Below are 18841 nucleotides of genomic sequence, written 5' to 3'. Positions count from 1 at the left end.
AAAACATTATTCCAGCGTATTCTGACGCAGAAAAAAGCTACTTTACTGTGTTGTGAATATGCAATATGCAGAGTCGATTTTCTCCACATCAGAATCAGCTGATTCACAATGTGTGTCGTTGTCTGACTGGGTTAAGAATGGGTTTAGTTATTTTCCTACTTCTAATTCTTAGACAATTTCATCCAAGCCCTATTTTTTGTAACTCGACTAATAAGCTTTTATGTAAAAAAATAATTTGGAACAAACACCTATTAAGGTAGGCTTACTGTCAGGGTTGGGAGACTTGCGTCCAGCATGGTTGGGCGAGGAGCAGCGAATGGTGGTGACAATGGTGTTGTGGTGAGGGTTGGGGTGATGTGGATGGTGGACAGCTGTGTGGTGACCGTTGTTCTCTAGAGGAGCCCTGGTGATGCTAATGTCAGGTTTGCGGAGATCTGCTGGACTGGGAGGTTCCAGTTTGCGAGAGTGGTTCTGCTCGTGGGTCCTGTTGATCCCGTTGTTGTTGTTGTTGGCCTCACTGCGACGGATCACTGGGGAGTCAGATGGGGTTTTGGCAAACGTTACCTCCCTTTTGTGGCTCGTCTCTGCAGTTTTGGAGTGCCCAAGGACTTCAGGGCGTTTCAGGGCGCCGCTGCTCCCAAAGCGTGTGGAGGCGGGGCTGGTGACGTTGTCCACCTGCTTGCTGGGGGATGAGATGTCAATGGAGAGCTCAGATCGGCGCGACACAGGCTCAGGAGTTTTGGAGCCGCCTCCTCCCATGATGGAGCGTGGCTGGGTGTAGTTAAGGTTGTTGTTGTTGGTGGCAGTGCTGGCAGTGCCCAGGTCACGGTAATAGATGCTGGTTGGAGACATGGCGTTTCGGTGAGGCGAGTTGGTAGTCCGACGGGAGCCGGGTGAAGAGTGAGAAGAAGTCTCAACATCTTCCACCTCAAAAGACCTCTTCAGGGCTGCATGGAAAACAAAGAAACAACATGAACAATTGAAAATATTAATATCACTTCAGAGATTCTTGTTTGTATTTTTGTTTTGTCCAATTTCAGCATTTAAATAATCTACAGTTATTTTAGTATTGCAGATTTACTTTGGCTCTAACAGAAGATGATAAACAACTCTAAGTCACCCCCCCCCAAAAAAAAGGTTTAAAACCACAATTAAAAAAAAAACAACTTAATTTGTTGTGTACTGTTAAATTTTCTCTCTTCACAGACAAGTTTATGTGTCGAGACAGTTCATTCTATAAAGAAAGAACAGCTTCATAAAACAATAATCAAAAGATTATGCTGACTTTATGAGTAGTGCAACCACTTTCAAGTTTTTGGGAAAACAAAATAAAATGGTAAACTGTGGGTGGACGCGGTGGAGCAGCAGCGACTGTGGTTGCACAGAAATGCACAGAGTACGAAACAAACTTCAGCACATGCATTATTTCTTTAAAAAAAATAAAAAGTAGGATTTCACACCTGCAGTTGATTTGTGTGTACCAAGAAATCAGTCAAGCTAATTTGATCATGGTTTTGGGCAGAGATGTTTCATGACCTCTGCTTTTTTTTTTTTTTTTGTTGCTGTTAATTTGACAAAATGAGTAATTAGATTGGGGCACATCGCCCTTAAGCAGTTTGAATGTTTGGAAATAGAACGAGTAAAGATGAAAATACTGAGGGACAGAATCGCCTCCTGGGACTGAACACACTTGGCTGAAAGTCAACTTGAATTTGATTTCCACTGAGCCAAGCACCAAAGCCAGTGGCCAAGAACGGGCATCCCAACACCACACAAAGCGGATAAGTCCACCAACGCACACCCAAAAGAATGCTTCCTTCAGTTCAGGACACAGTGTTGATTATGTGAGCCGCTTGTGGGTTGAGGTGGGTTACAGTCTGTTTCCATGCAACTCTTAGTGGTTGAGTTCATAATGCTATTAAAAAGCTCTAAGCATGTGTCGCACAACTATGGGCTTATTTTTAAGAATCTTTGTCCAATAGGAGGGGACTGTAATCCAGCATCCCCTCCTTTATACTATAACTCTGCTTGGACAAAAATTTTAAAACCCAATCTGTTAGTACAACAAACCTGTCTGCCTCAGAACGGTTCTATATTTCACGGGGGGTCAGAATTGTTCTTGGTGGATTTGGCTCAGAGACACCAATTAATTTTGGCTGAGTAGCCAGTAGAATCAAGTCTCATTTACACTGCTTTCTAATAACCTGACAGGAGCTGCATGGCTCGGTGTTCTGAGCAAATGAGTCTCCTGGAGTTTTTACTAAGATTTTCCTGTGAGAGTTGTTTACACTTAAAGCCAGACAAGTGGTTGATTTCCAAGTGCCAAAATGACAATATGAATATGAGTAACTTAGAAATTAAGTAAGAGGTGTGCTTCCTACTCTGCACCCCCATGTGTTGAAGTGTCCTTTGGCAAGACACTGAACCCACTGACACTGGTACCAACTGTGCCAATGAGTGTAAATGAGATCAAATCTTTTTGGGCCTTTGAAGAAAGCGGAAATACAGCACATAGCGTAACAGAATAAAAAATCTGAGCTTTTTTAATCTTGGAGAGTCACGAGAAAACCAATGATTTAATAAAAACATCACATCTATGAAGACAGGTGCTACATTTGAAATACAGCTCATGCACCTGCTTAGCCTTTAGCCATCTTTGTACATTCACATTTCTCATCACATTTCTTTTAGGATTATGCTACAACTCCTACATGGGACATGTTTTGAAAAAAATGAACAATCTAATTGTAGATCTGCTGTTAAAGGCCTTTAGATTTCTTTCCAGTTTGGTTATGCAGTCAAGGCTATTTGTTGAAACTCTACAAGGAAATTTGAACTTTTATTTGTTTTGATTTGATTTGATTAAAAAAAGCATTTGGAAAAATTCCAAATCAGGTAGTCATCATTTTTTTTGTCTTTTATAAACATCTGGACAGTGTTCATTCGATAATGTTCAGTTGTGCCAGATAAATAGGAACATTGTCCTTTTATACAGTACAATATCATAGGTATACATGTGTGCTAGACTAATAAAAACATGGAGAATAACTCCTTCCACCTTTATTTTTATAGACTTGAAAGTGGAAAATCACAAAAAAGAACAGCAAACTGAAGCCTCATCTCCCCACATTCCTTCACTGCATATCACTGCTCAGCGGGCAATATCTTGCCGTGCCTCCAGTGCGGATGATAAGACAGCTCACACAATGCAACTCATGATTACTGACCACAGAAAACACAGTTTTTGTTTGTTCACAGTTTGCCCAAATGCAGACCAGGTGCCGGGTCAAGCTGCCTCTTTATCATTGGTGTCACCGTTTACCCTCAAGGACACAAACACCCAGTATCATTTTTAAACCAGATGCACTAATGAGGGAGTTGCCATGAGTTTGGAAGGGGGGGGGGGGGGGGGGGGGGGGCTGGGAGATGAAGAAAAAGGATAGAAATATGGAGAAAAAACTTTGTTTTTTGACTGCTGTACACTGAATTATTTACCCCCATAAATGTATTTGAGAATTTAATAATTCTTTAAATGGGTGTATGAGCTTTATAGCTTTACATTACTTTCAAGTCAAATTATTGTATAGTTGTAATAACTTTGATTTTGGGTGTAACAAAACCCTTATAAACCAGACTTTTTATATACATCACAACTTTGGTGCTCTTTGTCCTCAAAACAGTGCAAACACATCTATCTAGTGGAAATATTGGTTTCTTAAAACTTAGACTGCTCCAAAAAAAAGAAAAAAGAAAGAAAGAAAGAAAAGAAAACACAGATTAGCAAAAACCATGTTAAAATAAAATGATCTTCAGGTGCGTTTTTAAAATCTTGGCTGAATCAGTGAAGCCTGAAGGGACAGAAGCAGAGCTTTCCAGAATTTGGGCCCCATTGCATGGAAGGTTCAATTCCCTCTGGTTTTAAAATGTGTGTGAGGGACAACCAATAAAAAACTGACCTGATGATCTAAGAGTACAAGAAGGTTTGTGGAATCTAGCAAGCTCAAAAATATAATATGAAGCCTGATGTGGAGCCCCAAAAAGAAAAACGGAGATTTTAAAGTGAATTCTAAAATTAAAAAAATGATGTCTTCCGCTGGTGTGGTGTGAATTTCCAATTTTAAACCTAAAGAAGTAAAAAAACGTTTACATTGTTCCACCATGTAGCATTTGGTGGTGCAATCACAGAGAGCACATATAATGCGCAACTGCAGTTCCTAAGATAGATCAGCCAAGTTAGAAATACATATGTGACATATTACAGCCTTGTTTTGCTGCTGTTTTATTAGCTTTGATTAGCATTGATCTTTTAGGCTGTAAAATTACCAGTTAGCAGCTCTGACAAGGGATGATGAAGAAATAAAAGATTCCTTGCATCATACAACTTCAAATGAGGAACATATGACTGATGTGTTAAATTTGCAGTCGCAGCAAATAATCTGCAAATGCAAACAATGAAAAAGAATGTATTGTGAAATGAATTGCACAAGGAAAATAACGGAAGTTAGGGCTCGATGTAAAGGCAAGGCAAGGGGCTTTAGCTTTATTAAAACAAAGAAATAATTATGTGAAGAAAAAAAATCAGAATTATAACAGGAAAAGTGTAGGTGGTGCAGCATATCAAACACAGAGACCCAAAAACTCCAGGTACTTTTCTGTATATTAAAGTAAATCAACCTTCAACAAACGTTTGATCGATTTTATGGATTTCCTTAAAGGTTTTGTAGGAAAGCAGATGAAAAATTTGCATTGTAACATCAAAAAGCCAAAACTAAAAGAGTGTGACAGCATGTTAAAGTTATCATTTTCATGTAAATCAAGCTATGTAGAAAAGGGTGCACAATATAAACTCATATTTCACTCTATGAACAATTAATTAAGTCTAACATTAAGCAAATGTGAAAAAATATATATATATCAGAGAAATCCAACTGCTTTCTGTGACCACAGAACATAAGTGGACACGGTCATTCAGGGAAAAACATGACCAAACCTCTCAACTGACAGCACAAGGCCAAAAAACAAAGAGTGAAATTTCAAACTCTGGTATTTTGCTTGGTAAGAAAAACCCTAATGCTATGCTGTCAAACACACATTTCCTTCTGCTGCCCACTGATGGTGTCAAGTTTACTCGTGCTGCCCAGCAGCAGTGCAGTTCACCGTCTTAGATTTACTGCAGGCTTCCCGAATGGTTTGGCTGATAATCTGTGCAAAATGAACTGGAAGGAGGGAGGGAGGGAGGGCTGTGGCTGTTTGCTGAAGTCGACACAAATGAGAAGTAAAATCAGAGGTTGAGTGAAACAAGTTCTCCTTTTTTTAAGCTGCAATGTTCTCGTAAAACTTTGCATGTACAGACGACAGGAACCTTCATCACAATGAAGGGGAAACTTTGGGACTGATGAAGAAACCCACTTCTGGCAGGAAGTGAATGCGTGTTGGCAGAGAGTACCTAGCAACAACGAGGGATGCAGAAAATATCCAGAGTGATTAACTGGAGCTCGCTGACCTCTTAGCAGAAACGACAATATTTAAACCCAGCCCATTTTACAGGATGAATCACACAGCACTGGATGAGGAGCAAGACGATCACCTCTGTCTGCAGATAATTACTACACACCAGCATGTGGTGATGTAGGCAGCTGCTTCTTTGTGATAATTTCAGTCAATTATCAAATGTGACATAGTTTTGTCAAGGGAACGCATTAAAAAAAAAAAAAAGTTGCACATGACTAAGGCATTATCGACAGGTTGCAAGTTTGGTCCCTGCTCTGCCTGCCTGTGTGTCTTAGTGTTTTTGGACAAAACCAAACATGGGTCCTAACTGCCTGTGTACCACTTTGCTTGGCGGCCTAGCTGCTATTGCTGCCGTAGGGGAAGCCGTTAAATTGGAACGTACGATTGTAGTACGTATAGTAAGTTTATCATGAAGTATTTATAACGATAGTGTAAGTTATACCCACCTATGACAAGAGAAATTAATAAATGCGGATAACTTACACTACACTAGTGTAAGTTATACCCACCTATGACAAGAGAAATTAATAAATGCGGTTTGTGCTCGAATGGAATTATATGATAAGTTATCGGAATAGAGCTTTGAAAGAAAAAGCCAGGAGCAAGGACAGTGGGATTTGCACCGCTGTGACATTTCACACCAAACCCCTTCCAGTTGTAAATACATACGGTTGTATCAGGTAGTGGCAGTCCAGTGTGAACACCATATGAAAAAAAAAGCGTTTCCAAGAACCCTCCTTCACCACGTTCTTGAACAAGCAACTCATGCCCTAAACTGATCTTAAGAGGCACTCACTGCTTTGCAAAGACAGATGAAGAACTAAGACAGTTCAACCAGGAAAGGGCTTTGCTGTGAGTGGTCCAGACATGTCATTAGAACTTCAGGAAATTGTGAAAGGAAGTCCATTATTCACCACCTTTAGGGCCAATTCATTCAATGGTTGATGCATGTCATATTTGGCTCAACTGTACATTCCAACCATTTATCCTGGGAAGGAGTGAGGTAGCTTTATGGGTCCAGAGATCTTAAGCAGACAGAACAACAACAAAAAATAAAAGTTGAAAAATGATATGTGATTTTGTCTGATGATCTTTGTTTTCTATAATGGACTCAACCCAAAAAACGAAAGAGTTTCTTGTTAGACTCGCCACTGTGTGTGGAGCAGCAGAGCACTGTCAAGACAAAAAACAAACAAGCCTTTAAGTCCAGTCGAGTGAGCTTTTCTCACAACTCTATATCACAGCTTTGTGGAGTAATGTGGAAACAAACCACCAGCACCTTACTGTGACTTCAAGAACTTTCACATCCCAAAACACAGCCAGAATCAGAGGAACAACAAAAATACTAACCCCCTACAAGCTTCTTGATGTTCAGACAAGCATTAACCTAAAACTTCAAATTACATTTAAATTCCACAACAGCTATACATATTTTAAATTATGTAACCAAATATCATAAGTTCTTATTTAAAAGCCTAAGTTGACCAAGTCTGATCTCTGACCAAATACTTGTTTTTGAAGTAAACACGTCTTCTATGACGTGTTTACTATAAATGTTATTTATGACTAAATAACATTTAGTGCATTTCTTAACTGTTTTTTGGATAAATAACCTTCTTCTGATCTAATTGAAGTTACAGGAGCATTTACAGTTAATCATTGCTTTCAGACTTTTTTGATGGAGCTGTGACTGTTTTCTGCTTTGACACTATTGATGTCATATTACACTGCACCCAACAGGTGGGACTATTCCCTGCCTACACTTTTAAGACTGTTCTGGCCCATTTAAAAGACCTGTGATCAGTTAAGTTTTGAGATGTCCTTAAAACCAAAGATATGTTTTTTCTTCAATTGGATATATAGACAAAATAGACAAAGGTCTAGGAACAAATAGGAACTGTAAAACCTCAAATGCGTGTGTTTAGATAAGAAATTTCTTCCCATTATTGAAGCAGCACCTTTGTTACGATTACATAAAAATGTCGCAATATATTCCGTCATTTCCCATAAGTCATGCTTGATATAATAATTCTTCTTTTCCTTTTGGCTTTTCCCTTCAGGGGTTGCCACAGTGAATCTACTCTAACACCAGCTACCTTCATGTCTTTGTTCTCTTCATCCATAAATCGATTAAATACATTATTAATATTACAATGCAGTTGTCTTAACAGGCTTCACTTCAATCATTTTATAAAAACAGTCATAAAATATGAACAAAAGCTAATTGCTAAACAAGACAGACCCTGGACATCCCTGCCCTTAGACCCTCCTTCTCTAAACCTCCTCTTTGGTTTTCCTCCAGATCTCTTGCCTGGCAGCTCTACACTCATCATCCTTACATCAATATATTCACCATCTCTCATCTGGACGTGTCCAAACAATCTCAGTCTGGCCTCTGACCTCATCTCCAAGATCTCCAATATGAAATCTGTTTAGACAAAGTTCTTTATTTATATTCTGAGGTAACAACAGCCCAAGACCAAAGTTAACATGAGAAATCAAATCAGCACAAACACCTATTCTAAAGCACGGTAATGCAGAAATTATGGCCTGGGTTTGTTCTTGATCACTGAGTCAATCAGAACCCAAATCTTTAAGGAAGGGATGAAAAAAAAATAATTAGTTAATTTGGACCTGAACAATCCACCCACCCACCCAAAAAAGAGCCACACCCAAGCATAAAAACAATTAAAATAGATCAAATTTAAAATAAATATACAGAAAATCAATTGGTTAACATCAGAAGTTAGCCGAAAACCAGTGAATAAAGAATTGTCTTCAACTGGGATTCGAAATGATCAAGTGCTGCTCAATCATGCAGCTTATTCCACAGCTTCAGCGCCACAACTGGACGCCAGCATCTGTGTGGCTGACCTCAGTGCTCTTGTGGGGGTGTGGACATGTAGTAACTCAGAAATTTAGGGTGGTGTCATGTCATAATGATTCAAACAATAATAACAGCTTAAATTGAATTCTGAAAAAAATAATAATAATAAAAAAATAATAAAACAAGAAGCTGATGGAAAGAGGCAAGCGGCAGAAAAACAACTTTTAGTTTTATATTAAAACAAATGTGTTTAATAAATGTATAAAAAACTGGATTTTTTTGTTCAGCTGCCAGATAGAAATAGTTTGTTCCAAAATTCAGCACCAAGAACAGCGTTTTTGGGATAAAACAAGCTTTGTTGATTTTCTGTTCATTGCCAAACTTTGGCCAACAAAGACACATATGTTTGACCTAAATCTAACCCTGGTTTCAGATAGGTTTTATTTTTTCCTGAAGATATTTACATTGCTGGTTTGACGTAAGCACTGAAGATTTGCTGTGAATGTGAGAAAAAAATTACAAAAAGAAAATAAAGAATTCAACGTAAATCTGATTACTTTTAGTCAGTTGTAGTGACCTCAGTTCCTAGTAGGTGCTTGTGATGACTAACAGAAAGCAGCAGGCTGGATAACAGCTGGAGAAACCAGTGCAGGGAGGAGGATCGGGAAGGGACAGAGTGAGGAAGGAAGACAGATACAGTCATGGAGGAAGAGGAGGACAAAAGAAGTTGATGCAAGTTCCTCTCAGCCTTGAAAAACAAAACAGATCTAGCAATGATTTTATGTGAAATCACACAGATGTTGCATCTCAGATGTGAAGTTTCCATCCCAGCTTTATGACGGTTCCGCTGTCAGGTGCTGGAATTGAGCGGTGTTTGTTTCTGTTACAGACAGAGCTGCTTCATAATCAGGAACAGATGACAGGCACACCAGTATAAGTGAAAGCACGTAGGATAGCATACAATATCCTCACAGCATACAGAAACAATTAGAAGTGGAACAGTTCAATAACAGCAGATGATATTTTGAACAAAAGCTAGATATCAGGTAGAAAGTGAAAGACCAACCTTCAAAATCAGAAATAATCCCCTCCAAATGTGGATTGACTCCAGACTCTGACATTTTTTCCTGGCCTTGAATTTCACAAAATGTCTTTATTCGAAGCAGTTTCCTGTTAATTCTAAACAAACTCCAAAATAGACCCGAGGCAAAAAGTGTGAGCCACAACTTTCTGAGAAGAGCAACTTATTTTCACTGGTTTGCCACTAACCTCCCTGTTTTGCTGCATTCAGACTGTAGAGTTAGGCAAAAGCTGAGCCTCCTCCCCTCTACTCCTCCCTATAGTTAACACACACACACCCTTCCTCTAATGGCCTGTGTGTGTATACATTTGTGCACGTGTCCCTGCCCTCCCCACTCCTGTATGTGCATTTGTGTAAAAAGCAGACACTGTCACTGTTCTCCACACTTCAACTGGAGTGGCTTTCAGGTCTGATTTCCTTCTCTGAAGGAGGAAATTCCACAGCAGGCCATGCTGCCAGTTTTAATACCTTCATGTCATCACACCGTATTTGACGCCACAAGTGTGCATGATGAAGAATAAGGCCATCATAACAAGGCTATAACAGGAAATAAGCTGGATGAAGGTTTAAACAGTGATGCACCATTTCTGTGCAATCAACCGGTCATCTCATCAACCCACACGTTTTAGTCCAATGTTAGGAAGAAGCATGGAATATTAGCTGGAATCCTGTTAAAAGCTAGCCTCAAATGTCGTTTTTAAAGCCCGTTTGGCCACTGTAGTGAGGGATGTAAGCATTCACAAAGGAACATTGATGATAGATGTTGATAAAGTCAATTAATGTGATGAAACGTTAAAGTTTCTCCACCACTGGGATGTGCAACACAACCTCAGAAACAGTGACACCATGATACCATCACTGTAAACGCTGATTGGTCTCCAGTGAGCAGCAGTTTGCAGCCTCCCGTTTGCAGCCACTCATGACTGCCAGTGACATTTATGACTAATAAACCCTGATTCCAGGTTTCTGTCACCATTTCCGTACTAATAGTGAAGGTCGTGCAAGTGAAGGTAAAAGCTGATCCCCACAAAACACTCAAAGGAAATGTAGCTCTTAAATATGCACTACAGGGAGTTTATATTTCCATTTCTGCACGGCTGAAGTGTAGCATGTCAGATGTCATATATCAAATCGCACTTTTTCGTTTTTTTAGCTGAAATAAAGTTTTAAAAAAAGGCACCAAACAACATCTGGCGAAAACAGAGGCTTTCAGGCCACTCTGCGCAGCTTTGAGTAAAAAGTGTACATGAGGGGGAGCTAACAGGATTCCAGGCACGCCCAGTGGCCCCTAACCCTAACACCTGAAGGGGCTTTGGAAACAGAATAAACACTGTGTGCCTACAAATGCAGACTCAATACAACTGCAGTAAAAGTGAGTCTTGACGAAGACCAGAGCCGAATGCTTTTAATAGCAATAATGAATTTTACAGCAATCTGACCCTCTAGAACCACTAGAGGCTGGTAGCTGAAACTGTTACGCATTTAAAATGTTCTTCTGGGGGTAAATTGAGACAACTTAAGTCTTAAAGCTTTGATACCAACAAAACTTATTGGGCTCGAAAAGAATTTCTCAATTTAAAGTGCCTTCAAACTCAGTGGAGCTTTATGCATGATCCAAAAAGGCAATTTGTCTGTCTGAGCTACTGTCTATGTCTCACAGGTACCAGTAAATGTGTGGCTCGCCTGTAAAATAAATCAAGAAACAGTCAGCAACTGTAAAAAATGAGCACTAAAAACCAGACTAGTCTAGTATTTCTTGGTTTTTATTTCTCAATTAGCAAAATAAGTTAGTTATTTATCGTTTAAATGCCAAATTTTCAGGTAAACCCGCTGAAGGTGACAATATTTAAATAAATGCAAAATTACAGCTGCATTTGCTATATAATGTCTATCAATTCTAGAATTTGTGCTATATAAGCTACACTAAACATGCTAAATTATTTGGAAAAATACCATACTAATATTAACCTGGATTTATTGGAATAAATGGTGCAATGACCAAAAAAAAAAAAAGTAAAAATCACTCATAGAAAGACAATCTGTTTAAAAATGTCACAGAAAGGAAAGTTGCTGTTAAAGCTGTGATTCAGGCAAATCTGTTTGCTTTGCTTTTGCACCATTTTGTCACCTTTTTTTTTAAACCACGTTTAGACAAAAAAAGCCACTTTAGCTTTTCTCGACTTGACAGATTTTTCAATCTTTGCTAATTTCCCTAAAAGTCCCACTCCCATCACCTTTTGATCTATTGCAAAAGTGTTCCCAGTTGTCTTTTAACTACGATTTTGATGTTTTAGGCCAAAATCAAAATCCTTTTGTCATTTTTTTAGGGACATGCTATCTACAGAGCGGCAATAGTTTATCAGAATTCTACATCTGAGGTTTTAGTAGGACTTTTGGCATGGTGCCTATAACAGAGAGTCCTTCGTTTACATCCTCTGCCGGTTATAGCCACTCACACCACCAACCTAACATTAGGGGTGCAACAAAAATGGCAACCAGATCGGAGCTATCCAGCTGTACAGTTCTGAACCAGATGCCAGTACAGACAAGGAAAACAAGGACGTACATGGATCCATTTGTCTGCAAGTGGATACATCAGAGTGGAGTGGAGCAGGGAAATTGGCAGGCCCAGCATATTTTCTTCATCACAGATATGCTCTTTTTCCAACTGCATTCTTTTGTCTGCTCCCGATTTACAACTATTTGATTTAGAAACACAGAATTAAAAAGTTTGAGCTTAATTTTCTTTTTATGTGTCCTCCATCAGAAAAATGCTACATGAACATGTTAAAAACACCAAAAACACAATTTTCATTGGAGTGGGTCTTAATGTAAAGGTCTGGTGTTCTACATGTCCTTTTGCAAAAAGAGGCCACTGTTTGTACAGTTTGCCTCTCAAAAAAATTGAACATTTCAAATTCATTTAGTATTTTCTGTAATAGTTTTTGAATTAGGCGAAGTGTCAGCCCTACCTCCTAATGTAACCAAACAGTTTCTAAAAGCACACTTTTTCCTATGCAAAAAAGGGAAACCGTCAGATCACATCAATGCCTGAAAAAAGAAAAGTCAGCATTCACTCTTTCTGCTTATGCTAAACTGCGCCAAAAAAGTTCCTTGAAAGTAGATGCAAAAAATTGACTGCACACTAAGATTTGTAGAAAAAAATGCATGCAAAAAAAAAAACAGAAGACAAAAAATCAGCTGTACATGCATGACTAAATAAAGTCAAATGACATTAGAATACACCATGAGGGAGCATGAAGGGTTGTGGGGCAAACACCGTTTTTTACTGGTTGGTATCAATATAGAGGTAATAGGCTGAATATAAAAGAAATTCATTTTAGCATATTGATTCTCAGGGAAATTATTTGAGGACTTGATGAAAGAAAAATGCTACCTTTCAAGCCTTTTTTAAATTTATTTTTTAAAGGAACTAAATCTGACTTCTTCATCGATTTCTGAGTTATCAGATGTGACACTTGGTGCTCCATCAATGTGCTGTGAAAACAAATTAAAAACAAATCACAATAATTTCTTGGTAGTTTGGAGGTTTTTTTCTTTCCCCCTTTGTTTTTTTTTTTTTTTTTGTGGTCATTTTTGTTTAGAAGTGTTCACACCTAATGTGTGGTGTCTCAGTGAAAACACCTTTAAATGTTGATTTGTTTGGAAAATACATCATGAAACCGATAAAACAATTCCTGCAGTTTTGTTGTTTGACTCCAAAGTATGGACTTTGGTGTTTTTTTCTTAGTTATGGAAAGCTTTGCAGTCGAGGGAATTTTTATGTTTTTGACACAAGTCAATTTGCTTTTTGCACTTTACTTACAGAGCAAAGGCATTTGTGGGCGATATCGTCACAGAGGAGCCCGTCTATCCTTGCAATGTTACCCCTGACTGACCTGGCTTTCAATCATCTTCAGTAACATTACCCGTCAGAAATCCTCCCTCTGGGGATGGCAGGAGGGGCTTTGGTCAGTTTCCTTTACTCCCTTTGGTGGCTGCTTTCATTGCTGCCTCATCTGTCATTACAACATAATAATCTGAGTAACAATATGAGGTGAGATTCAGGGAGGGGAACTAAGAAGGCGTTCACTCATTGAGGATATCCTGTACACTTCTTTTATGGAACATGGGGAGCTGAGCGATTTCCTTAATTTCCTCTGGATCAGGATTTGTGTATTTGTGGAAGTTGGCTGGGTTGCATACTTTATGATGGGAGTGTAAAGGGCTCAGGGTGGTTGCATCATACCAGCACCTATGACACACAGGAGTGAAGTTAAGGAGAAAGCAGGAACTTAAACTTAGTTCCACGCCATATACTTTTCCTATCATGTCCTTCTGTTTGTTCTGTATTTTGTTTTTAAATAAAACTGTCAAATTATAGTGAAGGAGGAGAGAAACAGAACTAAGAAGGAAAAAAATGTGACACAAATTCCTAATTTCTGCAAGGTGGGAAATGGCAAATTTCAAATGAAATGTAACCAAAGTGCAACAACGCTTGGACAAAAGAGAACAAATACGTAAGAAAAACATTTAAATTGGGATGCGACATACTAAGAAATGGGACGATAAAAACAAAAGCAAATTAGCCATAGAAGGAAACACAAGTTGACCAATTAAATGTTTAAACAAAAAAAGAAGAAAAGACAAAAAAAACACACATCCAAACACGGAAAAGGTAAATATGTGGCTGGGAAACCTGTACAATGCCTAGATCAGTCACAGAACCACCAGGTTTGGTACAGTAACAAAACCAACTGAACAGAGGGGATCCAGTTTTGTTGGGTTCCAACAAAATGAAGTCAACTCAGTTGTTAGTTCATGATGCCATGTTGGAACCAGAAATCGTCAGTAAGCAGTGATTGATCCAAGTTATTGTTTCTGTGGCAACCACCGTCTCCAAATAGAAGTGAGCTTGTTGAAAGTCCACATACCTATTACTTGAAAGGGGGTTTGGGAGAATCCATCAATTAAATGTTTTGAATGTTTGACATGAGACCGCATCCTTTAATTTAACCTTCTGATTGGCCAGTTTATAACTTGAAGAACTTGCAATAAAGTATCACAAAATAACTGTTATTATCAAGAACATGAAGAAAAAAAAAGGTAATAGAGCAAGAATGGCTATTCTAACAAATCTAATGACTGAGTAATAGCTGTTTATTTCTCTATGGAAGTCTTTGGGATTTTGCCTTCTTGGAGCCAGCAGGTACTTCCTGTTTGGAATGCAGGGGGGGGGGGGGGGGGGGGGGGGGGGGTCACTCAGTCCATGTCTCTTGTACAGTTAATGAACCAAAGTCAGGATTTGAGGGGAAATAAAAAACAATAGACACTCAATGCAGGTCAAAATTCCATTAAAAAATGGATGAATAAAAATGAATAAACTGGAACCTAAATATCCGCATGTCATGGTTTCACTTTCAACAGAATATAGAACAAATGTCACACAGATCAACGTTTTTTTCCCTCTAGTTTAAATTTATCGAAAGGGGTTAACAGGCTGAATTCCAGAAAATGAAATGAATTTAAGAAAGTCTTCTACTGCATTTTATTGTACAAAAATGAATTATTGCTTTAAAAAAAGTTTATTTAAATTAAGAAGAAGAAAGCCAATTAAAATAGCTCAATTTAAAAGAAATATCATCAAGTGAAAAGAGTAAGGTTTTAAATGAGATGAAACCATGTTTGTTTTATTCAAACGTTTGATGATTTTGCACGGAAATGAATTTGTATTGGAGGCAGATTTTTATTTAGACATCCCTTATATAATCTTCCATATGTGGCCCATCATGTTGACTTTTTTGTTTTGGAGCAGACCATCTGGTTGGTCTGTGGTCCTTGTGCAAGTACAGAGAGAGATGTGGGAACAATGAATCATCAGTCCAAGTATGTTGACTAGTAGCATTGTTGTTTTTTTGTTTTAACAAACAAAAATTAAAAATTAATTATAAAAACAGAACCAAAAAAACAAACAAAAAAAAACTTGTCATCATGTGAAAGTGTGGCTTAAAATCATGAAACCATGTCCTCTGTGGTTCCTGCTTTTAAGTACATGCTCAAAAATAACATTTAAAGCCAACAACTAAATTTCTTTCTTCTTATTTTTGGCCAAACCAGTGTTAAGCAGACCACACAAATCCCTTATTCATTACTAGTTCAGCAAACTCAAAGCTGGAAAAATGCCTGATCTCTCTCTTGAAAAGAAACGCATCAACACTTGAATGGAGCAAGACAATGTGGTGTCCACATGACAGATGGAGTGCCATGTTGAAATTATTATTCGGATCCTAAGCAGATGAGAATGTGGATGCTGATGAATCGTGTTGGTAAGAGTGACACATGTTTGAACGATAAAAGGGGTCAAAGAACCTCGTTCAGTGTTTCATCTGTCATAGCAGAGAAGATCAAGGGGTGGGGTTGAGAATGGGCCTGTTGCTGTCAAGGCAACGGGTTCAAACACAAATTTGAAAGAGCAAGTTGAAAACCAGGAAGCAGCAACTGACCAGGCTGACTTTGCTCCTCTCATTTGAGGAAGTATTTTCTCTCTCGGACAAACTGCTTAGTCGGGATGGCAAAAAAGTGATCTTTTGCAAAGTAAGCTTTCTGCCCCAACCCCCCCCCCCCATCCGTTATCAGTCCACAGCATTCCCCCGCATACCTCAAACCAGTTATTACTCTGTGCTCAAGTGCTGCACCTGAAACATTTTACAGAATGAAGGGAAATGGTGGCCGCTTTGAAAATGGTCAAATTAGCTGCAACAGTGCCATCAAGTGGAAAGAACATGAGGTAAATTCTATGTTGTCAGTTTCTGTCCAAAAAGAGACCAGAGAGTTCGTTAAAGACATTCTTTTGAAATATTTCATGAAGAGCAACTGCAGTCCAGAGGAACGCCAGAAGAGCTCGTCTAGTGTGATGCTTCCTTAACTTAAATGAAATCGCATCAGAAGACGTGAGCTCCTCGCTGGATCGAGCGCAGCCTAAAATAAACCAACAGTGTCTGTCAAACTTAATCTGACAGGTCGTATCTTCAGGCAGCAAAGCTTGATGGCAGAATTAAGATTAATCTGTGTCCGTCTATCAATGGATTACTGTTTTGTAAATGGGTCAGCAGTAAATCAGTATCCAAGCTCGCCAATTACAGAGGCACTTCGCCCTCGGAGATTTGGCTTTGTCGCTCAGCAAAGTCCTCTACTGCAGCTCATCACATGAGGTTCACTGAGTCAGACACATTCAAAACTCTTTTTAGGAGTTTGCCACAACTTTCAGTTCAACCAACAGGAAAATTTCAAATGCTTTGTAGTTCTGATGACGCATAACAACAAATCACAAAGGTTAGGTTGACCTGAGCTTACGTTTCCAAATGGGTGCTCCCAAATAAAACCAAATGCAAGCAGGGTGCCTCCTCTGCAGCCTCACAAAGAAAGGAGTGAAAAAGGTTTGAAAGTGCTGCAACTTACCAGCTATTCTGTCTCGCTCCATACCTCAACAGCTACCTCAAGGAACCACATGTAACCTCTTGATTTTCTCTCCTTTCCTTCCCTCCCCTTTTTTTCCTGTGCGGAGACTTCCCCTTTTCTGCAGACTTAGTCACCCTGTTCCTCTCTTCTAACCCTCCCTCCTTTTCCTCCCTCTGTCTCTCCAGCTCGTACTTCCTCCAACTTTTAATGTCTTCAGTCTGTCAGAATAAAGAGGAGAGCGGAGCAGACACCCACAGCCATGTGCAGGTCATCTGGAGCGCTGCTCCGCTCTCGGTCTCTTAAGGGGACTCTTATCCAAAGTCCACCAGATCTTCCGTCTTTTTTTTCTTCCTACTAGCATTTTCTGTCCCCTTGATGTTAAAGCTTTCTTCATGCCAGCTCTGGTGAAACTGAAGTGCTGCCGTGTTTTTATAAGTCCTTTTGCCAACAGGGAGTAACTGGTTCACCGCAAACTTCCTCACTCATGCCATCATCCCTGGACCAACAGAACCAGGTTTTACAGGAGATGTTTGAACTTTCTGCCCAAAACCACCTCAGTCGTCAGTGCTGGTGCATCAATTAAAAGGCCTCTTCAGAAGACCACAATAAGATCCTGCTTCAAAAGCTTGTCGACCTCTTGTAGACCAGCAACCCACGGTCAAGCAGCCCCTCCCAACGAAAAGTCAATGTAAGTGCGCACAAATGCACCTTTCGGGCCTACGCACATTTTGAAGACCGCTTTTAAGCATGGTCATTGAACATGTGTTAAAGTTAAACCAGGTTGAACTTTGACCAATCAGGGACTCTGATTTTGTAGTGACATATGGATGGCGTCCCTTTTAATTCACACAAGTGCCAACCGTTTGAAACTTGATCATGAAGGAGAAATTAATAGTTGCAGTTTGTGCCCAGCTGGAATTATATGACATCAAGTCATAAATTGGAATAGAGCCGTGAAAAAGAAAAGGCCTGGAACAAGATTTGTGAGATTTGCACCACTTTGACATTTCGCACCAAACTTTTTCCAACTGTAGGTGGCGGACATGCGCTAGTTAACAGTAGGAAAAGAAAAAGAAGAAGAAGCCCCTACCTGCTTGTCCAGTGTGAACTCCATGGGCTAAATGTTAGGGGTGGGCAATACTTGGAGTTTGGGTATCAATCCAATACCAAGAAATTATAGGGCATCAATGTCGATACAGATACTTTTTCTTAAAGTGTTTGATTACTTAGATAAGACATTACAAACATTTTTGAAAATATGTGATTTTTTTTCCAATTAAGTGTATAACAAAACACAGGAATGAGAATTTTCGGTAAATAAAAATGTTAACCAATTATAACAATCTGTACTGAACATGCATCAAATATAGAACAAGTACACTAATAATGGCGTAACACAATATTAAAGCAACGGTAACGAGAGCAAAGTTTTTAAAAAGCTATTACAAAAATGAAAATAAAAAACAGCACCACAAATATTTTAAAAATAAAATCAGAAATAAAATCATAAAGTCACTACTAAAAAAAAAGTCAAAAGCAACACTGTTTACTTAAAGTCCCATTAATTGTCACATCAGGTGTGTGAAATGTTTGACCCCTCCCCTGATGGAGCAATGAGCTGCAGACATAGCAGGTCAGAAACCATTTGGTGGTTTAAGTACAGATTGCAAAGAACATAGCGAAAAGTGCAAATATGTGGCTCTTTAATGAATCTCTCCGCTTCCCGATACAGCAATGGGAGGGGCAAGGTCTGAGCAGCAGCGTGGAGGGGGTTGTTTACGTAGAAAGACAGTGTTGTCAGATTGGGCTTGTTTTTTTTACCAATCTGGCAACACCACTATGCTTGCATGAACTCCATAAGTAAATAGCTTGTAATTTCTATTAAAGAAAAACATCTCATCACGCTAATATCAACGCTTCGCCTTCGATCCTCAGGTCGATCCGCCCACCCCTCCTAAATGTAC

General features: G+C 39.1%; 1 protein-coding gene across 3 annotated transcripts in view; it reads right to left on the bottom strand.

The window, feature by feature from the left end:
• LOC101157110 (septin-9) overlaps positions 1–18841 on the bottom strand; it is an 80607-nt gene that overhangs the window by 47159 nt on the left and 14607 nt on the right. The window contains exons 1-2 of one of the 3 annotated variants that reach the window (XM_023955395.1): positions 16878–16996; positions 267–947 (exon numbers count right to left, since the gene is read on the bottom strand). In XM_023955395.1, the coding sequence (XP_023811163.1) occupies positions 267–947; positions 16878–16899 (703 nt within the window). In that variant the 5' untranslated portion in view covers positions 16900–16996. Of the gene's footprint in view, positions 1–266; positions 948–9404; positions 9614–16877; positions 16997–18841 lie in introns of those variants that run through there. The other 2 variants (XM_023955392.1, XM_023955394.1) reach the window with 2 other exon arrangements.

This window comes from Oryzias latipes, chromosome 1, assembly GCF_002234675.1.
Source record: "Oryzias latipes chromosome 1, ASM223467v1".
Lineage (NCBI taxonomy): Eukaryota > Metazoa > Chordata > Actinopteri > Beloniformes > Adrianichthyidae > Oryzias > Oryzias latipes.
The sequence above is the reverse complement of the archived record's forward strand: the minus strand, read 5'-3'. Positions and strand labels throughout refer to the sequence as shown.